At 37.5% G+C, this 24,949-nt stretch overlaps 1 protein-coding gene across 31 annotated transcripts in view; it reads left to right on the top strand.

Annotated features, from left to right (window-relative positions):
• LOC129659367 (uncharacterized) overlaps positions 1–24,949 on the top strand; it is a 382,363-nt gene that overhangs the window by 152,857 nt on the left and 204,557 nt on the right. Inside the window, exon 3 of one of the 31 annotated variants that reach the window (XM_055590639.1) lies at positions 5,095–5,123. The exons of 29 other annotated variants lie outside the window; for them this stretch is intronic. In XM_055590639.1, the coding sequence (XP_055446614.1) occupies positions 5,095–5,108 (14 nt within the window). In that variant the 3' untranslated portion in view covers positions 5,109–5,123. Of the gene's footprint in view, positions 1–3,003; positions 3,165–5,094; positions 5,124–24,949 lie in introns of those variants that run through there. One more of the 31 variants, XM_055590624.1, reaches the window with a different exon arrangement.

Genomic DNA, 24,949 nt, shown 5'->3' with positions numbered 1-24,949 from the left:
TCTTCTCCTGCCCTCAGTCTTTCCCAGCATCAAGGTCTTTTTCAATGAATCAGCTTTCACACCAGGTGGCCAAATGTGTGTGTGTGTGTATATATATATAAAACAGTACATAATATCCAGAGTATACCAGTATTTAATATGCTAGTATTGACTATACGATGTATTGGAGTATTAGAGTTGGAGAGAAGAGGCCACAAAAATCATGCATAAATGGACACATGTTCTACAATTTTGTTTGTAATTGTATATGTGGACATGAGTTCTTATAATTGTTGAAGGTCAATAATTCTTAAAATTCTGGGGAGTTGAGTCTTGGTATTGATGACAGCCCTTGGAAAATTTATCTTTTTTTCTCCTACTAGTTCCTGATGTGGAATTTAGCATTTCAATTACAAATGCCAAATTCCACTTAAGATCATATCTCTCACCTCTGTATTTACTTCTATGGAGAAAAGAGAAGGAAAAGGAGAAACCTTTAAAATTCCCTGGATGGGAGTTTGATAATTTTCAAAATAGTGGCCAAAACGAATTAACTGGAAGGTAAAACATAAAATGGTCAATTGTTATGAACTCTGCAGGAAAATGTGAGGACTTCAAGTGAGTCAACCAGCAAATCTCTTGATGTATTTGAGAGTGTTATGAAGTGGGTTATTATATTCTAACTTCAGGAAGCTTGTGGAGAATGTGTGCCATGCGGTCACTTCTGTGCGTGTTTCTTTACATTATGCTATATGAGTTGCTCAGCTCATGTGTAGGCTCAGCTGTCTACCTCTGTGTAAATAGGGACTCTGCAAATCCTCTCTGGCAGAGCAATTTTAGCATACCAAGAGGTGTCAATTTGTCTTATTCTTACTTCTGTGGAGAAAAAAGTTAAATTTATATCTCAATCCCGTGCAAACACACTCACATTTATATACTCACTAAGATGCAAGACAAAGTATTTCTGTTCTGCCATTCCTTGTACCGTGGGGAGCTAACAGCTTATTGGCTTTAGGAGCCATCAAGGAGATAGCCCTCAGGGAGATACAGAACCTGAAGGGAGAGACTAGCTTTGCCCTGTGAGGGAGAAGGATGGAATCTGAAGCTTGGTGTTGAAGACTATATAGGATGAGGATATTTTCTCTCAGATGAGAAGGACAGAATTCAGGTTGAAGGGATTCTAATAAGCAATTCATTTTGGTAGCATTCTGAGAATGGCAGGACCTGAAAAGGGAGTCAGGCTGGTTACCCTTTGTCAGCTGCTTTGCTAATAATACATTTGGTACTTTCCCTGGTCCCACTGCAGCTGGCTTCTAGTTCAGCTCATGGGAGGCAGTAAGAGGACTGGAAGGGAGAGAAATCAAAATATTCTTTCCTGCCTCCTTCCTTTTGGGGTGCTGTGTCTGGGACTGTGGCTGTGTATTTCCACCACTGGCTGTATAGCCGTAGGAGCTCTCATTGGGCTCCTATGGCTCCTATAAAACTATTTCCTTCTCTTGCACTTTTAGGGCTAGTGGAGATATTAGCTTTCTTCTGCTAGTCTCTGAGAGTTTCAACCTCTTTTGAGGATTCCTTTCATTTTGGCCATACCTCTATAAATAATATTCCTTTCATTAAACTATTTTTAATTGTCATTTATCTGGGGTTCTGCCTCTCCTGAAGAGGTAAGGCCCTAGCAGCTTGGATATGAGGCATCTTCTTTAGAAGCTTGACTGCTTTTTGGAAGCATAGCACCCTCCTGAAACTACTGCCCAGTCCATGAACAAGGAGCAGTGGAAGAGGCTGGTGGACTTAATGTCAGCATGTCCAGAATTATGGCACCCTTTATAATCACCAAGATTAGAAAAACCATAAAATGACCAATAATGAATTTATCACTTGACCTTGATTTGTAACATATTTTGCTACGCAAGTGTTAAGGAGCAAGTGCATGCCTGCTGCTGCTGCTGTCACTTCAGTCGTGTCCGACTCTGTGCAACCCCATAGATGGCAGCACACCAGGCTCCCCGTCCCTGGGATTACAGGCAAGAGCACTGGAGTGGGTTGCCGTTTCCTTCTCCAATGCATGAAAATGAAAAGTGAAAGTGAAGTCGCTCAGTCATGTCTGACTCGTCGCGACCCCATGGACTGCAGCCCACCAGGCTCCTCCATCCATGGGACCTTCCAGGCAAGAGTACTGGAGTGGGTTGCCATTTCCTTCTCCAGCGCATGAAAGTGAAAAGTGAAAGTTAAGTCTCTCAGTCGTGTCCGACTCTTAGCAACCTCATGGACTGCAGCCCACCAGGCTCCTCCATCCATGGGATTCTCCAGGCAAGAGCACTGGAGTGGGGTGCCATTGCCTTCTCTGCATGCCTACTTGACTCATTTCTAAAACATGCTTTTAGCTTTGGTGTAGAAGTGCAATTTGAACAATATGACCGGTCCTTTTGGTGTGGGTGACTGAAATTTTGTCATTAGAGTTCTCTTTACATAATTTTTATTGCTACTCAAGGGTTTTGAGAGATACCATGTTGTAGTACAAAGGGCCTCATTGTTAGATTGACCTAGGTTTCTCTGAATCTCAGCTCCTTTATTTGTAAAATAGGAAAAATGAGATCAAATATGAAGGATTGTTCTATCTATGCTCTCAATAGGCACTCATAAGTTACTCCCCTTTCTCTTGATTGATATGTTTCTTATACTCCATGAGAGTCATGACGATGAATTGTAGATGGTGGCTGGATTCACTTGAGGATGCGGTTGTACATTGAGAGGGGTAACTGGCACTCTGAAGTTGAGTGTATGCTCTATTCCCAGAGTGGGTTTAAATCCTTTCAACCCATTCTATGATGTGACACTTGGTGAGGTATGCATCTGCCCTTTGTTTTTCTCATCTGTAGGGAGGATAATAAGTGAGAATAATAATAGTATCTACTTTATGAGATTATTACAAATATTGAAAAAGTTCATGCATATCAAGAGCTTATAACAGTACTTAGCTTGACAGATGCTCAATGCATATTAGCCCTGATTATTCTTTCACAGGTGCTTCCCTGATGGCTCAAGCAGTAAAGAATCTGCCTGTAATGCAGGAGATGAGATGCAGATTCCATCCCTGGGTTGGGAAGATCCCCTTGAGAAGGAAATGGCAACCCACTCCAGTATTCTTGCCTGGAGAATCCCATGGATAGAGGAACCTGGCAGGCTATAGCCCATGGGGTCACAAAGAGTTGGACATGACTGAGTGACTAAACCACATTATTTCCCAGTATCATAGCCTGGCTAGTTGTGCTGTTTAAGGTGTATGCCATGTTATATCTTTCTTCTCAAGTTTAATACAGTGTTTTGTATCTGATAGACAGTGAACACATGTGAAAAGCATAAATTTCCAGAAGAAATTCTGAGAGCTGTTATATGAACAAGGAAATAGTTGATATAGCTCTACAGAATCATATTCACTGAAAGAAGCATTGTAATTTGCTGCTTCCTAGATGCTTGAGTGGGCTTCCCTGGTATCTCAGTAGGCAAAGAATCTGCCTGCAACGCAGGAGACCCCAGTTCAATTCCTGGGCTGGGAAAATCCGCTGGAGAAGGGATAGGCTGCCCACTCCAGTATTCCATGGACAGAGGAGCTTGGCAGGCTACAGTCCATGGCGTCACTTGAGTAGAGACCAGAATGTATAGAGAACATAGAATGATGGGTGCTATATAATGAAGTCAACAAAAACAGCTCTCTGACTCCTCTTTTCCCCTGGCATTCTAGCAGTACACTGTAGACAAATATTTTGTCCAGAGTTACAATTTATTTTAACTTGTTGGCACTCTTCTTCCTATACTTCAAAGGATATGAATACAAATAGGGTAAACAACAGAAATGTATGTATCCTAGACTCCAGTTGCCATACTAAGTTATATGTAGACCATTCCTACATAGAATTATAAATCAAGCTTCTGGATGCTACAGTGTCTTAGGGTACAGTGAGAGAGCTTGTATAATCTCTACTGACTAAAAAAAAGAGAGAAGGAGAGGAAAAGGTGTTCCCAGTCAGTCATAAAGTAGTCTGCCTAATAATAGATCTCTGATTGTGACAAGTCACATTTGTTCTCATTCTGGGAACAGATGAAGATTTATACTCTTATCCAATTGTCACTGTACTTTTAGGTTACAAGGTCCTGTACTATATATGATGTCTCTTACATGTTTCACACAACAGCCCCAGGGGACAGACAAGGCAGGTATTAACTTCACTTTACAGAATACGAAATGAGGTCTATGGGAAGCTAAGTGGCTTAACTGAGGATCTATAGAAATTGGAAAAGGGCATGAAGGCCCAGGTTTTTAGACCCCAACCAGTGTTCTTTCCTGTCCCACACCACACATCACCTCACTGTGGCCTTGATGTGATTTTGTAGAGAAACAGATAACTTCCTTGTTTACCTGATCAATAATGAGCTGTGTCTTCAGTTGCATACATAAAAGAAAAAAAAAAAGCCTCACAAAAACAAAACAAACCAAATTTTCACACTATTTAATCAATAAATATTGAGCCCTCTTCTACTTATAACACATTACAAACAGAAGGCATTATGCTAGAACCCTGAGCAGTACAGCGATACATAAGATAGATAATATTGCCCTCAGTTAGCTCCCAGTCATTAGAAGATGAGAACTTAAACCAAAACAACATAACTGAGGTTGAGAATATTTATTTCTGTTATTTTCTGATTACTCTTCAGGTTCTTTGAGTTTGGAGGAATTTCTGGTAGCTCAAAGATTGAGCTTTAATTTATTATACAATGTATGTTAGGGCTTAAAAAAAGTAGATGGTCAAAACATTGTTCTAGGAAAGCATTTTATTTCTATTATAGAAGCATTTACTGTAATAATATTTAATACAGTGTGATAAAATAATTCTCAACTATTGATGATATGCCATTTATTTTTATCTATGTTTTCCTTTATAAAACTATTAAACATATAGCTCTAAAATATTCATTTTATTACTTCAGAAGAGAATAAAAGGCACTTAAAAAGTGATAATACCCCAATCCAAATAAAAATGAAGTATACAGAAAACAGCAAATATACACACACATTCAAAATTTAATCTAGTATATTCTCATCTATTCCCAAAGATGATTATCAGTGATGATATGGGAGACCTTGACGAGTGGATTTCCTGAGAGAAAACATGGCTTATGGAGTGAGATGCATAAAACCTAACAGCTTTGGGGCTATCCTCCTCTAGAGACGGCTTCTTCTCTCTTCTATCTGCATAATAAAAGAAACAGTCACTACTGTTTGTATCTATGAACCAGATAATGTGTCAGTGCCTCACACATATAAATTACATAGTGTTCTAAGTATTTTCATATATAAACATTCTCAACTTGATTTCCTCAGCAACTTTGTGTGTTTGCCTGGATTAAACATTATTGTCTCACTTTACAGTAAAGCCATTATAGGCTCTGAGACTTCTAAATTCTCTAAAGTCAAAAAACTTGTAAGTAGAGAAAACATAACTTTTAACCAAGTGATTAATTCCCAGGTTAGTTTTTTCATTTTACCACTTGCTTGTTTTTGAAAAATGAAACAGACAATCTCGGTAAGAAAAGGTCTGCTTAACCATAATCATGATCATACTGTAAAATAAGGCATATTGCCCATGGAAACTAATGTCCTGAAACTCCCAAATCCTCGGATGTTGATGATTCTGTTAACAATTACTGCATATGTCTCTTGATTTGAGTTGTAACTCTGGTTTAACGGGAGAGTGTGCTATGGAATGCACAGAGTATCAACTGCCAGACTAAGAAGCACTGACAATAGCCTGACTGATTACATCTGTCATGATCTTAGCAGAGATGTGGATTATGAGAATATATGTCAGTTGTCATAAAACTGTAGACAACTGAGTTGAATTTGTAATAATCTAAAATAATCCTTGGGAGCTTTTTTTAAAATAAAAGATGACAGAATATTCTCTAATTTACACATATATATGAGGCAGAGTTAATGGTGCAGATGAAGTCTGAAATATTAATTTGTACAGTTTATATTCATGGTAATTTAATATACATATATATGCATTAATCATCATACATATACATAATGTATATGTATCAAATTAATATCTTTTAAAAACATAGTTGTGTAATAGAGAAATCTGAATTGCATTTAATAAAAGGATATAGATTCTTTTCTAGCATTTAGTGACTTGATGTTATTATTTTATAAGGTCTAGGCCAATTATTGTGATGACTTTATCAATATTTTCCTTTCTCTGAATTTGGTAAAAATATATACAGTGCTTTACTTTCTGCATAGGTAATCTCTGAATTTCAGGTGGTAGGATGAGATTTCAGTGTACATTTTGCCATAAGACTCCAAGTATACTTCAAAGATCTATTTTCTGTCTCTGGGTATAGTTTCTTTAGCATCAATGCAACATAAAATCAGTGCATCACAGTATAATGTGTATTAAATGGATTGTTTATTCATCAAAACTCTGCACATGGGAATTGCTATTAAAAATCCACACTAGTGCTTTGGATTGAATATTGCATTAATAGTTTTAAAGCTCCAGTTTGAATGGAGAAAATGTTACTAAAATTTGTTGCCATTCCTCCTTCATAGATATTTAAAAAATATCACATATTATCAGTTAAATTTTTCAAGTTTTTTCTGCAGAGATCACTCTCTTAGGTCAAGGTGTGACTGATTCTTATCATACGAACACCACTTACATGTATCAGTGCTGACATCACCTCCTACTCAGCATGTCCAAAATTGAATCCATCATCTTCCTCACTAAATTGCTTTTCCTTCTTTTAGTGATCAGACTCTTCTGTATCTTTTGGACATTACATCAGTTTCTAGGGCTAAAAATCTTGAAGCTATTTTTGACATCTTTTCCTCCTTCATTGTGTCTATTTGATCAATAGTCAAGACCTACCATTTGAAGAAAATATTTTGAAATGTCTCCTGGATTCTCCTTTTCCTTTCTTCAGTCACAGCTGTCACTCAAATTCAGATCTTTATCTGCTTCATGTGTGTACTACTACAGGACTGTACATCTCTATCTCAAGCCCACGCCCACTAAACATACACACTCCAGCCCCATTATGCATCTTACTCCTAGACCAGACTTAAAACACCAGATTTGTAATAGTGCTCTTCTGCTATTACTATTGCCAACTACATATTAATTTTAAGATCCTCATATTATTCATCACCATTTTAAGCTATTTCTTAACATATGTTTATATTTCCAGATGAGACTACCTTTCCATTAAGTTTCTGATAACTTTCTCATAAGCAGCTAATACTTGAGCCACATACATCTGTGTTCCTGCCATTTTCTGAATGGTCCATGTAGTCTTAGCTTTTCACTTATTTGCATATGCTACTACCTAGAGTGCTCTTCCCTACCTCCAATTGTTAAGTTTATAGCCATAAGAAGCCTTCCATTATCATCTATTCACTCTCCAAAATCTGATTTTCATTTTTCTATGCTCTTCTATATGCAGTGAGGGCATTTGTATAAAGATTGTATCTCTCAGTTTTGGGACCCCCACCCCCTGCCAACAGGGCCTACATTCAGAAACCTTGGGATCATGCATGAGCCCCAAGTCCTGGCTTCATGCATTAGTGGGACATGACTCCGCTCACCAGTGGGCAGACACCAACCCCAGGACCACCATGGTGCCACAGACTGCTTTGACAGGACCCAGGAAATACTCCAGACAGGTATTACCAGCCCCAACTCTGCCCACCATCAGGCAAGCACCAGCTGTGCAACACTTTGGGTGCCTCAGTTAAGCAGCTGCAGGATCCAGCCCCACCAACTAGTGGGCCAACACCAGCTTCAAGAGACCTAGGACCCAGCAGCCAGAGACCTTGAGACCTGGCTCCACCTACCAGTAAGTAAGCACAAGCCCCCTGGACTCACTGATCCCTGGCCCTATCTACCAGCAAGCTAATACCAACTCTGAGAGAACATGACCTCCTCAGGCAGCCACCCCAGATCTAGCCCCACTCACCAGTGGGTTGAAACTAGCTTTGAAACACCATGCAACTGGCAACCAAATGTGTCAGGAACTTGTCCTATCTGCCAGCAAGCCAATACTAGATTGGGGAACTCCAGCCCCACAGCTATTGATCCTAGAATCAGGCTCTGCCCATTGGTGAGTCAGCATGAGTTCTGGGACCCCCAAGCATTCAGCAGCCAGATGATTTGCAGCCTGACCCTGCCAGTCAGCAGCTGGTAGCCATATCTTTGTGGGCTATGTATACCTAGAGCCCGGTCCCCATCCAGGGGAGGAGTTTGCTGTGCATGAGCCTTGTTCTGGGCATAGAAGAAATAGCTACAATGATGTGGCAGGGTTCCAGTTCTCAGTGGGGCTGTGAGCAGTTAGGGTCTGTCATTATGGTGATGTGGGAGCATATAAGAAGCAGGGAAAGACGAAGGTGCAATCTTCTGAGGATCTTTATCACTTGCTACATTTTTGAGCCCCTTCATGGATCACAACCTTGTTGTGGCAGAGGAGCTTGCATAATTCAGTGAAGCTATGAGCCATGCCATACAGGGCTACCCAAGATAGATGGGTCATAGTGGAGAGTTTTGACAAAACAAAGTCTGCTGGGGGAGGGAATGGCAAACCACTACAGTGTTCTTGCCGTAAGAACCCCATGAATGATAAAAAAAGGCAAAAAGATATGACACTGGAAGGTGAGCCCCCCAGGTCGGAAAGGGTCCAATATGTTACTGGGGAAGAGCAGAGGGCAATTACTAATAGCTCCAGAAAGAATGAAGTGGCTGAGCCAAACTGGAAATGTCACTCTGTTATGGATGTGTCTGGTGGTAAAAGTAAAATCCAATGCTATAAGAAAAATATTGCATAGAAACCTTGGATGTTAGGTCCATGAATCAAGGTAAATTGGATGTGATCAAGCCTACAGTTAGAACATAGGTAGGTAAGTAGGGGATGGTTGAGGAAATTCCTTGATAGCTCTGGCTGCTGCTGCTAAGTCGCTTCAGTGTCCGACTCTGTGCGACCCCATAGATGGAAGCCCACCAGGCTCCCCTGTCCCTGGGATTCTCCAGGCAAGAACACTGGAGTCGGTTGCCATTTCCTTCTCCAATGCACGAAAGTGAAAAGTGAAACGGAAGTCTCTCAGTCGTGTCCAACTCTTAGCGACCCCATGGACTACAGCCTACAAGACTCCTCCATCCATGGGATTTTCCAGGCAAGAGTACTAGAGTGGGGTGCCATTGCCTTCTCCGGATAGCTCTGGCTGCAACGTCCCAAAGAGAGCCCTGTTTAAAAAGTGTTGTATCAAATACCCAATTTTGGATTTATTTCTTTGGCTAGTCAGTATTGGATCACATGCTTACCCCAAAGTAGACATTTTACTTGAACTGCAGTTTATGTCTAATAGAACAAGGAATATGTGATTTGTGAACATATCATGTAGGTTAAATCAAAGTGATACTCCAATAATCACATTCTATACTTATGACACTAATTCCTTAGTAGAGTGAGTTGATTCTGCAGTAGCTTTGTGAAATACATTGAAATTTCCTTTGCTTGCTTTTTAAAATTGGACATTTGATCTCTAAAGGATGGTTTAAATGTAAATTACATGAGATTTAGACTGATGAGTTCTCTGAAAATACACAGGGTAAACTTCTACCTTTTGTGATATCAGTCCCTATAGCTGCTTTCTTTATATTGAGTGACACCAAGTGTTCACCCTATAAGGTGGAGTCTTAGATCAGGGACAAGGGGTAGAAGTGTCCATGTAGATCTTGAAGCTAGTGAGTATGGATGTTTAATCAAGTAAGAATGTATATAGAATACTTAAAATGTGTCATGCTCTATTCTAAGTGCTTCAGTTCAGTCGCTCAGTTGTGTCCGACTGTTTGCGACCCCATGGACTGCAGCACGCCAGGTCTCCCTGTCCATCACCAACTCCCAGAATCGACTCAAATACATGTCCATTGAGTCAGTGATGCCATCCAACCGTCTCATCCTCTGTCATCCCCTTTTCCTCCTGCCTTCAATCTTTCCCAGCATCAGGATCTTTTCAAATAAGTCAGTTCTTCACATCAGGTGGCCAAAGTATTGGAGTTTCAGCTTCCGCATCAGTCCTTCCAATAAATATTAGGACTGATTTCCTTTAGTTTGGACTGGTTGGATCTCCTTGTTGTCCAAGGGACTCTCAAAAGTCTTCTCCAACACCACAGTTCAAAAGCAGCAATTCTTCAGTACTCAGCTTTCTTTATAATCCAACTCTCACATCCATACATGACTACTGGAAAAACCATAACTTTGACTAGATGGACCTTTGTTGGCAAAGTAACGTCTCTGCTTTTTAATATGCTGTCTACGTTGGTCATAACTTTTCTTCCAAAGGAGCAAGTGTCTTAATTTCATGGCTGCAGTCTCCATCTGCAGTGATTTTGGAGCCCAAGAAAATAAAGTCTGTCACTGTTTCCATTGTTTCCCATCTATTTGCCCTGAAGTGATGGGACCAGATGCCATGATCTTAATTTCCTGAATGTTGAGCTTTAAGCCAACTTTTTCACTCTCCTCTTTCACTTTCATCTAAGTACTTGATGTGTGTTAATTCACTGAAGCCTTACAACACCCCTGTAAGTACCGTTTCCCCAGCCCCCATTTTATAGATGGGGAAACTAAAGCACTGAGAAGTTGAGAAACCTGCCAAAGATCATATTTATTAAAAGACAAAAGTGAGACTTACACCAAAGGATTTATCTTCAGAAACCATGCTTTTAACCACTAGAGTCTTTGATTTCTGCAGATCAAAGAGAAAGGGAGGCGGTATATCCCCTACTATTTCACACTGTCCCTATCACCTAGAAAAGTTTTTTTCAAATTCTGGAACTCTGGGAAACTCTGGAGTTTTCATTTTCAAATGCAATTCATTTGTCTCAAAAATTGGTTTAAAAATAGGAAGACTTAAAATTGATAAATCAAATGTTAAGTATATAGCCAGTTCTGGCGGATTATCTTGACATTGCCCAGACATTGAAATGAATTTTCTGCCATTTCTGTGCATATAATTGAGCTTCTTACAAATCTGGTATGAATTATTAAAACTTGTCACATTGCATTAGTCTTTTAAAAACATTTGGTCTGTGTACATTTGAATACCTTAGTAAATGTCCATAATACTCAATTAAATGCAAGGCAATCCTCAGACATATTTGCATCTGTTTTATATTCATTGGTCATTTATAACCATTTTATTTTAATAAAAATCAAGATTTCCCTTTGCACATAAAACCTGAACATCAGTGACTACCACATCCGACTCTGTGATACCACAAGAGAAGCCAATATGATATTGAGTAAGCCATGTGGAATTTCCTGATGAAGATTTGGTAAAGGATAGGACTTATCCCACATACCACACAGGAAATGGCTTGGAATTCCTCTTCAACAGCTTGCTTTTCAAAATCTCTTTTTGCCGCATCCCATTATATATAAGGTCTGGAGGAAGGAAGAGGAGATGAGGTGGCCTACATGCATGCGATGGGGGTGTCCCAGGACCGTGGGCTTCAGTATCTTTGCCTCTTGGATTTTCCTTGTGCTTTACTAGGGCCTACTCCAGTACTATTGCCTGGAAAATCCCATGGACAGAGGAGCCTGGTAGGCTACAGTCCATGGGGTCGCAAAGGGTCAGACACGACTGAGCAGCTTCACTTTCACTTTACTTTCACTCTCCCTAGAAAGTTGCATGTGTTGATAAAACAAAACAAAATCAAGACTTTCTCACCTGAATATTTTTCTCTTGTGTCCAGTGTTCTTTTCATACTAGAAAATAATTTGGTCATGATTGCACCTTAAACTTTTAGTTCTGATTCTCTTTCCAAAAATATTATACTTCATAGCAGAACTTAAGAAAAGTGTAAAAAATGAAAAACAATCCTTTAAAAATAAGCATTACATTAATTCCATTAATCCTGAAAATACATTATAACTATATCAAAAAGCATGCAAAGGAACACACGTTACTTAAATTTTCTTTTGGATAAGGAAGGAAGCCCAGGCCCTTTTTGTTTCAACTGTAGAAGATGGACACACTTATTGGATAGCACTTGCCTGCATGCCAGAATACCAATTTGTTGCTGAGCAAACATACACCAAACCACCAAAAAACAGACAGTGAATATTTAAGCTAGGTAACAATCAAAATATTCAATCCGGGTAAAATGGGTGAGGTGTGGGGTCAGTTGCATGGTGATGGATAGCTTCTGGACTTGTGCTGATGATCACTTTGTAGTGTATCTGGATGTTGAATTATAATGCTGTAGACCTTAAACTAATATAATTTTTTTTAATTTTATTTTATTTTTAAACTTTACATAATTGTATTAGTTTTGCCAAATATCAAACTAATATAATTTTTAAAAGCCTTTAAGTATCCTAAAAAAGAATATCAGGTCCTTAGTTAATACCAATTACATTTATTTATGCCAACTAATATTCTAATATTTCATTAATATTTTACTATATTTGCTAGAGAATAAGATATGAAAAAAAGCAGGAGATGTGAGATGCGGGTTCAGTCTCTGGGTCAGGAAGATCCCCTGGAGTAGAAAATAGCAACTCACTCCAGTATTATTCCATGGAAAATTCCAGGGACAGAGGAGACTGGCCAGCTACAGTCCATGGGGCCACAGAATTGGACAGCACTGAGCGACTGAGTATATGCATACAAAGATACAAAACAAATCTAGACTGCTTATCTCTATAAATATTTGGAGCTATTTTATTCAAATATTCATAGCAGTAAGTAGCTAAATAAATAAATAATTCTTAGATATACCAGTTGAGAAAATTAGTTGGGGCAAACCCAACAGAATACTACTTACTGTTTTTGCTACTTCTTCATAATCATAAAAACATGAGTCTAGAATTGTTTTTAATAACAAGCTACAGTGAACACTGATAATGCTTTTTATTATAGGTAATTCAACTATTTAGGCCTGTTTTGGTTTTGAATTATTCTATAAACCCTATAGCTAACATACCTTTTAGTTATTATCATTATTATAATAAAACTTATACTTTATAGTAATGGTAACTTTCCTTCTGATGAGCCATAATTTTTTTTTTTGGCTCTCAATACCAGTTTTTGGTTTCTCTCTATTCATTTACCCTTTGATGTTCATCTTTTTCCCTCAAATGTGTGTGTGGTGTGGTGTGTGTGTGCGCACACATAGACATCTGATTTTTAAAGGGAAGTGAATTTGGCAAACCCAACCTGGATACTTAAAAGATATTTTTGGGTTAAAGATACTGGGGTAAAAAATTCATTTTAAGACAATTCCACAGAAATGTCTGGTATTGGAGAATACTTCCAAGGAATTAAAAAAAAAAAATTCTTGTTACCTTACAATTACAAATAAATTCTTACTTACCTTTTTCTTCTCTCTGGTATATGATGACAGTTAATGGGGTCTCAGATTGATTGTTGAAAGAGTAAAAATCAGAAACTAGAGAATTTATCCTATCTCTCAGTGTTCTAGAACTTATATTTTAAACCATTCTGTTTCTAGAATTTGTCCATTTTATTTTATATACACAGGTTACTTTTCTTATTCCAGTTTATTCAGTATTTTATGTGTCTATTCCATCATGTTTTAAATAGCTACTAATGACCATTTCTGTGCCAGGTAGTTCTTGGTCCTTTAGATAGATGAATAAAATACAGTCCCAACCTCCAAGACAACGTGAGTCTGTTGGGGAAGCTCAGAGTTTCCTGTGTTTACAGTTTAATTGCTAGTTTGAAAGGACTTTGTAAACCATGTAATCTTAGCAGGCAGTGTTGAAAATGACCACTGAGGTGTACTAGTTTAGTTCTCAAGAGAGAATTTTGCAGGTAAAACGAACAACCTCCCTCCAAGCCTGATTTATCTCTGATATGAGTTAAAACCTGAGACATCTGTGTAGATCAAACTAGTTGAATAATCACTAATTCCTGCTCTGTTGCCTTTTTGCTCTATATTATAGCCAAAGACAGTTTGTAAGCTGATCAGAGACTTTTGCTAAAGGCTTGTGCTAAGATAGTTGTGCTGCACTGCATTTCAAAGTTGGGTCAGAGCATTCAATAAATTGATTTTTCTGTCCCTTCTATTTCTCATTCTAGAACTCTGCCATAACCAGTTACACGTGGCTTCCGTTCTATAGTGGGGAAAGCCTGTACCTTGAGTGACAGAGGCAGGCTTTTGAAGTTTTCATGAAATGGTGTGTTGACTTCCTCTTTGTTCATTGGAGAGGGTAGAATGTGTCTGGCTCATCTACTTTAGACACGTGAAAGTCAGATCCCAGTTCTACTTTTGAAAACCATCTGGGCTGCTTTTTATTCTCCAAACCCAGGAGCCCTCAGTGAAATCAATGGGTTTGGCAGGCTATATCTGTGAAGAGATGAGGTTACCTTGTTGTGTGCAAGACATTTTTTTCTGAGGCCTGGACACAAGAAAAACAACTTCCTCGGGTGATAATTTTTTACAGGAAAAGAGACATTTTGAGGGCTTCTGTGGAGTGGTTGGGATTTATTAGAAGACAGGACATGTTAAATATGCTTTTAAAAATGATGTAAAAGCAAGTATGTGTTCAACTATTTTTTAGTTTTAATTGACCTCTAGAATGAAAAGCTTAGTGACTTAAGACACCATTTCTATTTTTTTTTTTTTTTTGCTTCTTATGTAAGAAAGATGGGTCGGGGGCAACATGTTATAAACTTTTATTCATCTTTCAATTTCAGAAAATGGGGAAATGTTAGAGACTCATACTGTTAAATTGCAAGTTCAAAAGCTCTTTGATTAATGCTGTTATTCTAAAATAGGATTTGAGCCTAGTTATAGTGAAAAGAAATACAGTTTCATACAGGGTCATTATATTGGTCAAGGTGATACTATGAATAAAGTTCAAGTGCCCTCAATTGAGCCACTAGCTGTTACTTCTTCTGTGGCAGTGTAACAATTTTCCAGTCAATAGTGTATAAATATTTTTAGACACTGCAGAGTCAGGTAAATTCCATTGACCAAAGGTAAAGAGCTATCTGTCATTAGTTCACTAAAGAGCAAGGTGATTTTCGTTAATCACTTTTTAAAATTCTCTAACTTGGTAAGTGGTTATTTTATCCATGTTATTATTTAATACTTATGATGCCAAACTGAACCTCATGTATATCTATACAATTGATGTGAAGTACAGAACTATCAATTCTCTATCAGTGTGGTCACCATCATTCATTTAGTGTGAAGTTATGATGCAAAGAGTCGGACACGACTGTGCACATATACACGATGACATCCAGACCCATTCCAGTCCCTACATCAATCATTCATTTATAGAAACTAGGGACGGGGGAGCCTGGTGGGCTGCCGTCTATGGGGTTGCACAGAGTCGGATACGACTGAAGCGACGCAGCAGCAGCAGGGCTCTTAAGTGGGAAACTAGTAATCTGAGTGTTAGCAACACTGTGGGTTGAATTCTAATACCCACTAGGAGTAGAAAATGATGGGGAAATGAACCCTGCCTGGATTTCTCAGCACTGCTGAAAAATATCCTTCTTAGACATGGAAATTTATGTTATGTAATGGTAGGGAGTATTTGTTTTCACTTTCCCTAGAAATATTTCACTCTTTACCTACCATGAGAATTCGATCTGTAGCCATTTGTTAAAACGCTCTGATCTAAAAGGAAATAAAACTTCTCATATCCTCCCCAAGGCTACAATGGTGACAACCTAAACCAGGTCCCTACGGTAAACCCTAGGGTGCTGAGGAGGCGGGAACACTGTTTTCCTAGGTATTTACAATTCAGAAGGAATGTAGCCCTGGACCTTGGAGACATCTGGAGGTCACAAAAGCTGAGAAACATGAGAGTGTCTGACTCTTGGAGATATTTTCTTTGCATTATTTATTTGCATGAAATTGAGACACAAGTAAGTTAAGTAACTTTCCAAAGATTCCATGAGTAATGACTACACAGTTAGGTCTATTCCTTAGGCAGATTTTGTTTGCAAGAGGGTCCATGTTGGAGTGGAAGGGCAACAAACCTCTTTCCCCTTTGTATGCAGAGAAAAGTCACTTTTTCCTCATCCTTCACCTAAGGAGTGTCTGCCTATCCACGTAGGAAAATTGATCTGGTTCTCATGTTGCCCTGGGAGTGAGGACTAGGTGAAGGTGGGGAAGGTATACTTATTATTTACTGAGAAGTATTTAGGAAAAAAAAATCTGTGTAATCAGGAATACTTTGTGGTATATTCATGATAAAATTAATAAAGAGGAATAATAATACATGATTCACTTAAGAATTTTTCTAGATTTTTTAGGCCCCATTCCATATAAATGCTTACTCATCAAAAGCAGGATATCTGCATGTACACAGCTTGCATTACTAGACAGCACAGATCTAAAATCTCACTGAAGCATCTTCAGTTGGTTACTTCACTGGTTTAAATTTCCTTTAAAAATTGGCTAAGGACTTCTTTACATATGCATGACCAGAAATGTCCAAATGACCAGTCCTTCTCAAGGCCAGTTTTCAAAAGTGATTTAATTTTACCTTTAGAATGTGGGGATTGTTTAGGAATATTTTTCTACATCCCACAGCAGTTTACCTACTAGCAAATTTTAAGATCAAGTCTTTATCTCTTGCATGAAGAAAACGTTGCCACCTGCAACGCTTAACATAATGGTAGGTTTATTACAAGTACGATTAATGTTTTCTGAAATATACTGCATTTATGTAGACATTCCCTCCAGGATTTCATAATCACATAGAGACCTCTAGAGATGCAGGGACTTCATCAGATGTGTAATTTAATTCCATCATTTTTACAGATGAAGAAAATTGAGACACATGGAAATTAAGTAATTTTCCAAAGACCTTGTGGGTAGTAACTACAGACTTAGTTTTAGTCATAGTTGACTCTTTCTCATCTGTTTTTCAGTATAATATTCTGCCTATGTGAATGGAAAAACCTCCTGTGAATTCTGTCTATTCAGAGATCCTTCTGCCTATTTGATTTTCTCTGGACTGGGGATGTTAAGCAAAGGATCTTCCTTAAAGGTGCTTTGGACTAACAGTGACAGAATCTGGAAGGCCTAGCAGTGGTGGAAAAGCTCTCTGCTTATTTATATCTCAGATACCTCTACTCACATCTCCTTTTGGAGGCTTATCCTAGAATTTCTCATTTCAGGTGCCACTGTTGCTTAAGCTTTCTATTTCTCAAAATATAGGGATACAATTTTTTTAGGGTTTGGTAAATATTTACAAGGGAATGCATGTCAAGACAAAAAGGAGTTTAACAAATTGGAATTCTCCAAGCCTTCTAAGAAGAGATTGTAGAGCTCTGAACACAGGAGCAGATAAACATGATTTTATGATTGTCTTAAATGGCATACTGTTGATACGCAAAGTACACAGAGACAAAAAAAGAAAAGATTGAATAACAGACACAATTAAATGACTGAATAAGAATAACAGATGTGTGAATGAAAATAAGACCATTTAGCACTTTTTTTTTTTCCTATCCTTTCACATACTGTAAGTCTTTTAGATAGTTTTCCATGTTTTAAAATAACTTTAGTTCTCAGTGTATTGGTAATTCAAACTAGCAGGGAAAATAGCAAGGCTTCAAGATCCCCAAAATAGTCCAAACATAAAAATAAGATATAAAAATGAGAAGGTTGCATGCAGTTGAAATCTCATGCTATAGCACACCTAGAAAATAGTGTTCCTTTTACTTGAGTTTCGAAAGTAAACAATGACAGGCTTTTAAACCAAGTGGTATAAATTTAATATGACTCAAGAACTCTACTGTACATGAAATCAGAGATAAAGGCAGAAGAAGGAGCCACTCATTTTTCTCTATTCTAATTATCTTCGTTTCAGTGGATTAGAAAATGGTAAATGTAGAAGTCAAGTTGGAGATGGTCCTGAGCTCAATCGCCTGCCAAGTTAAGTCTGATAAATGGCAAGTGTGTATAATTAATACTGTCATTTTTCCCTAGACCAAAGGGCGACTGCAGTAACTATAGATTGTAATTGTCATCGTTGTCACATAAAATGTGCTATTATTAAGTTCAGGCCGAATTTTATTGCTGGGAATGCTCATAAATTGAGCGGTCAGTCATTTAAATTACCAAGCAGAGAGCTTTGTGGCTTGCTCTAAAACTACTTTCTAAGACAATGTATTTGACTTTGGACCTCTAGAAACTAATTGCATTTTTTGAACAGATGGTAGACAGGCTGTAACCTATAAATGAGAATATTCTGACACATATGCCATGTACACTTACGCATGTTCCTAAGAATCTTACATTTTTATTTCCAAAATTTTTGGTTGTAGGGGCAGGAGAGGAATGAGGAGTCAAAGTGAAATGACATATGAGTGGGAAAGATCATTTTGAAAGCACACTTATTGCTCTCTTGCAAGATGCCTACTTTCCAGAAGATGATGTTGATAAAAAATTAAAGCATGCAGCATGAATATTATTATGGATTTGTTAGTGTCTCAGAGAAGGATTGTGGGACAGAAAATTGATTGGAATAGCAAGGGATGAGGAACCAGCTAGCAATATGCTAAAAAGATTAATAGTGACTAATAGGATATTTGGTGATTCCATTTAGTATTCTATTTCTTTGTATATTTAAAATGAATGTAATTAAAACATGTATTAAACATATGTTTCCCTAAAATACTGTGCTAGGTATTTTGATATGAAAATTACTGATGAGATACATGACCTTATCTTTGGAATGTTTAATTCTATTTACATTTTTCCATTTTAAGTCTAAAAATAGAATTGTGTATTTATATAAAATATAAACATATAATTCTAAAAATATAATTTAAAGAAATACAATTAGAGGAAAAAATACCCATACCTCCTTTTACTGGAAGCAGAATAGTTGCTATATTATTGCATTTCATATATATATATGAATTTTTATAATTGTAATTAGTATATGCAACTTTTAGTTCTGTGTTTTATATTCTGTGTATCTTTTCTCTGATTTTCTAGATCTTCACATAGCTGTTGATTTCACCCTTATCATTCAAGTCTCAAACTGAATATCATCTCCCTAGGTCATTCCTACCGTAATAGCCTACTTTCTGCCCATCTTTCTGTCATACTACCCTTCAGAAAATTTTTATATTCATAGTAGTTCTGTAGTAAATAACTTTGCTTAATCATTTGTTCATTTACCTTTTGTCTTTGCTCTCTTAAAATATAAGTTCTGTGCAGCAGGAACTTGTCTGTCTTGTTCATTACTATATGCCTGGCCATGAAAACAAGGCCTGATATCTATAAATAAACATAAGTTATTAATTAAAAATTTACTGCACCATTCTTCTGTTGTTGGACATAATTTATTTCAAATTCTGCATCATTACTATTTATACATTTAGGGATATCTTCCATGAATGTAGTGATTTTCAAATTTTATAAATAAAATGTTAGAAAAAGCACAGAAAATAATTCCAAGTGTTAGATAATAGGTCTAGGAGTCTGAAGTTGTTTATATTGTGATGTATATATTATATATAATATAGTACATATATAATGTAATAAAATGTAATATATACATATATTCAACTTATTATTATTATTATTATTATTTTTGCTGGGCTTCTCTGGTGGCTCAGAGGTTAAAGCGTCTGCCTGCAATGCAGGAGACCTAAGTTTGATCCCTGGGTTGGGAAGATCCCCTGGAGAAGGAAATGGCAACCCACTCCAGTATTCTTGCCTGGAGAATCCCATGGACGGAGGAGCCTGGTGGGCTACAGTCCACGGGGTCGCAAAAAGTTGGACACGACTGAGCGACTTCACTTCACTCACTTTGACCAAGTGACAAAAATCTTATGTTTGTGTTAACTTTTGTCAGTTTTACCTCTTCTGTATATTATAATTTTAGAAAATTTGCTATTAGAGATTAATGGTCAAAAACAATATGACCAAAGTTGCTTATTTTCTTTTCTTGATTTTTAGCAAGTTTGTACCTTTATTTTTAATACTTTTAGTATTATTGGTAAGTAGGATTTTCTCTTTTGTAAATTTTGTTGTCATTTTTCTTTTAACATTTTTCTCAGTGTGAGCTCTTTTATACTTTAACTCTTTGAGCTGACAAGCTTAGTTGTAGTCAATTAAACTGTTACTTAGAGAGGTCACATGCTATGAGTTTAACTGGTACAATAAGGAATGAGGAAGCTTCTGTTAATATCCCTCTCATGGGAAAGTGAAGGAGATAATAGGTGCTCAGTAGTGGGGGCTATAATTGTTACTTAGGTTACATCAGACTCTGTGGTCAGTGGTTTTATATCAATTAATCCTCACAAATCTTATTAGCTTTAATCTTGTTATTTTATCCCTATATAAAGATGTGAAATTAAGTCTCAGTTGATGGGAGTACAGGACTCAGCGACTGAACTGAGATTAAAATACTCCACATTGAGCGTTGGAGCCCTGATTTAAACTCTAATCTGTGTGTGTGTGTGTGTGTTTTTTTTCCTGCACAATCTGCACACTTTCTGCTATTCCAGGAAATTACCTTTGAGGTAGACTTGTAGGTATCTGACTGGCAAGGCAGAGTAACACAAATGTTCCAGAAAAACATACCAGAAATGAGACAACCTGGGAACACTGACTGTTGATATTAAAATGTGCATTAAAAAGAAAAAAAAGTTGAAATAAGTCACATGTTCTATAAATGAACAAATACATTAACCTCTTCATTTGTTTAATATGTGTTAAATTAGTAGTAATGTCTTACTAAAATAATTTAGTCTTGTTTATTATCTAAAATATTGAATGGTTTAAAGATCTGAGAATATATTTTCTGGTTTGATTGTATAGTATTTATTTTCACCAAAGGTTACATAGAATTTTAAAAGATGATGTGAAAACTGTTGTTTCTAGGACATATTAACAGTTAAGGTCTCACCTTTAGAACTCCCAGTGGGCTTTACTTCCTCATGTTCTGTTCCTGGATGAATCCATTTAGAGAATATATGGTTTCCTATGCTTACATTGGCAGAATGGGGTTTTTGAACTTTGCTGGCTTGGGTATTATTAGCATTACTATGACAAACATATATGAATCAAAGACTCATATGACATAATCCCTACTTTTAAGATATAAAATAATATACTTGCACAGAAGTTCTGATGTAGAGAACAGAGAAAGTTGGCGGGGGGGCAACCTTTTAAAAAAAATTATTGATCTCATACTGTGAAAGAAAATATGTTTCCAATAAGACACTCTTTCTGTAAGTTGCTCTGAGTATCTTTCTGTTGCTAAAGAGAAAGAGTAGCATTTTGTGTGTTATTTACTGTGGGCGAGAGAGGAGGATCTCTCAGAAGAGCTGAACTGGGAAGCTCTCACTATGTTCTTTGTTCCTCCCTTTGTATGTGTGGAGGGTTGTGAATATCTGGATAGAGACTTACAGAATTAAGATGATGGCCTTCTTCACATCCTTTAGGTGTCTCTATTTTTAATAAACTTGCATTGATAAATTTTTATCATGACCAGAAAAGGTATGAAGAAAGGAAGGCTGACAAACCATCTGTTGGCCATAACTTAGAAACCTTTCTTTGAACTGAACCTTTTTTTTTTTGCTCTGTTTCTGAAAAACAATGCAATATGGACTGTATTTTGATGAACTTCTACACTGCCCTTTTCATGTCTTTTTATTTGTGCCTAAACTCTATAGTTTCTTTTAATTTGCCTATGTAGTTGACTTTATCCCTGTCAAACTAACGTTATGTGTTGAAGTGGAAAAAGTCATTTATTTTTATATAAAAAAAACTGTTAGTATTCCGTAAAGAAACAAAATGTGTAGGAATGAGAGGCTAAGATGAGTCATCTTAACCAAGTATTGAGCTGGATATCAGATGATGTGACTTTTAGTACCAATTACACCATTGGATCTTGGATAAAGGATTTAATCTCCGAGTCTGTGTCTTTATCTATGAAAGAAGTATGTTAAACTAAGTAATATTAAAGTTATCACAATTATGACATCATCACTTCCTTTGGAGAGGTATATGTGGAAACTAGACCTTTGTATTCTGTAAAGAACAATTGTCTTACATAGTATAACCTAACACCTCTGACCCTTCCCAACAGTTTTACCTGCATTAACTCACTGCATCAATATCACTGTGCTATAGTAAGATAGGGGGATATTATTATCCATAGAAAAATATGCAGAATCTGAGATTCAGATCCATAATAACCAATCCAGGTCCACACAGTGAATTCCAACCAGAGCTGTAATCCCTGGGTTTACTAAGGTTTGATAAGTAATAATATATTGCTGTATTAGAATACTTACTGGCTTCCCACTGAACTTGCTTCTACCTGAGGCAAAAAAAAAAAAAAGTTCTCAATCTGGTTTGCATCCAGAATTCACTAATTAGCACTTACTAACTCCATATAGTTTGTGGGTTGCCCACCTGGCAGGTATGAAGGCAAAAAGATATGACGCTGAAAGTTGAGGCCCTCCAGGTCAGTAGGTATCCAATACGCTACTGGGGAAGAGTGGAGAAATAGCTCGAGAAAGAATGTAGAGGCTGGGCCAAAGCAGTAACAACATCCTGTTGTGGATGTACCTAGTGGTGAAAGTGAAGTCTGATGCTGTAAAGAACAATATTGCATTGGAACCTGGGATGTTAGGTCTATGAATCAAGGTAAATCCAATGTGGTCAAGCAGGATATGGCAATTATAGGAATCAGTGAAATAAAACGGATAGGAATGGGTATATTTAATTCAGATGACCATTATATCTACTACTGGGGCCGAAGATGGAGACATTCTATACAGTCAGCAAAAAAGAAAAAAAAAAAGACCCGAAGCTGACTATGGCTCAAATCATCAGTTTCTTATTGCAAAATTCAGACTTAAATTGAAGAAAGTAAGGAAAATCACTAGGCCATTCAGGATGACCTAAAACAAATCCCGTATGATTATACAGTGGAGGGGGATGAACAGATTGAAAGGATTAGATCTGGTAGACAGTGTGCCTGAAGAACTATGGTTGGAGGTTCACAAGATTGTACAAGAGGTGGTGACCAAAACTATCCCCAAGAAAAATAAATGCAAAAAGGCAAAATGGTTGTCTGAGGAGGCCTTTTAAATAGCTGAGAAAAGAAGAGACATGAAAAGCAAGGGAGAAAGGGAAAGATATACCTAACAATGCTAAGTTCCAAAGAATAGCAAGGAGAGATAAGAAAGCCTTCCTCAGTGATCAGTGCAAAGACATAGAGGAAAACAATAGAATGGGAAAGACTAGAGATCTCTTCAAAAAAAATTAGAGATACCAAGGGAATATTTCATGCAAAGGATGGGCACAGTAAAGGACAGAATTGGTAAAAACCTAACAGAAACAGAAGAGATTAAGAAGAGGTAGCAAGAATACACAGAAGAACTGTACAAAAAAGGTTTTAATGACTCAGGTAACCATGATAGTGTGGTCAGTCACCTAGAGTAGACATTCTGGAGTGTGAAGTCAAGTGGAACTTAGGAAACATTACTATGAACAAAGCTAGTGGAGGTGATGGAATTCCAGCGAAGCTATTTGAAATCTTGAGTACTCTTAAAGTGCTGCACTGAACATGCTAACAAATTTGGAAGATTCAGCAGTGGCTGAAAAGGTTAATTTTCATTACAATCCCAAAGAAATGTAATGCCAAAGAATGTTCAAACGAGTGCACAATTGTGCTCATTTCACATGCTAGCAAGATAATTCTCAAAACCCTTAGTTTAGTATTACATGAAATGAGAACTTCCTGAGATAAAAGCTGGCTTTAGAGAAGGCAGATGAACCAGTGATCTAATTACCAGAATTCACTGGATCATAAAAAAAAAAAAAGGAAAAAGGAATTCCAGAAAACATCTGCCTCATTGACTACACTAAAACCTTTGACTGTGTGGATCACAACAAACTGGAAAATTCTTAAGAGATGGAAATACCAGACCACCTTTTCTGCTTCCTGAGAAATCTGTATGCAGGTCAAAAAGCAACAATTAGAACTGGATTTGGAAGAACATACTGGTTCAAAATTGGGAAAGGAGTGCATCAAGGCTGTACAATGTCACCCTGCTTATTTAACTTATATCCAAAGTACATCACGAGAAATGCTGGGGTGGATAAATGACAAGCTGGGTTCAAAATTTCCGGGAGAAATACTGACAACCTCAGACATGCAGATGATACCACTCTAATGGCAGAAAGTGAAAAGGAACTAAAGAGCATGTTGATGAGGGTGAAAGAGGAGAATGAAAAGGCTGGCTTAAAACAACATTTAAAAAACCTAAGATTGTGGCATCTGGTCCCATCACTTCATGGCAAATATATGGAGAAAAAGTGGAAGCAGTAATAGATTTTATTTTCTTGGGATCCAAAATCACTGTGAACAGTAACTATAGCCAAGAAATTAAAAGATGCTTGCTCCTCAGCATATTAAAAAGCAGGGACATCAGTTTGCTGACAAATGTCTGTATAGTGAAAGCTGTGGTTTTTCCAGTGTTCATGTAAGGATGTGAGAACTGGACCATAGATAAGTCTGAGTGCCAAATAATTGATGCTTTTGAATTGCGGGGTGGGAGAAGACTCTTGAGAGTCCCTCAAGAAGGGAGACTGTCCCAGGAGATAAAACCAGTCAATCATAAAGGAAATCAATGCTGTATATTCACTGGAAGGATGTATGTTGAAGCTGAAGCTCTAATACTTTGGCCACCTGATTAGAAGAGCCAACTCACTGGAAAAGATCCTGATGCTGGGAAAGATTGAGTGCTGGAGGAGAAGCGGGTGACAGAAAATAAAATTGTTAGATGGCATCACCAAATCAGTGGACATGAGTTTGAGAAAGCTCTGGGAGATAGTAAAGGACAGGGAAGCCTGACATGCTGTAGTCCATGGGGTTGGAAAGAGTGGGA

This window comes from Bubalus kerabau, chromosome 8 (assembly GCF_029407905.1).
Source record: "Bubalus kerabau isolate K-KA32 ecotype Philippines breed swamp buffalo chromosome 8, PCC_UOA_SB_1v2, whole genome shotgun sequence".
Taxonomy (NCBI): Eukaryota; Metazoa; Chordata; class Mammalia; order Artiodactyla; family Bovidae; genus Bubalus; species Bubalus kerabau.
The sequence above is the reverse complement of the archived record's forward strand: the minus strand, read 5'-3'. Positions and strand labels throughout refer to the sequence as shown.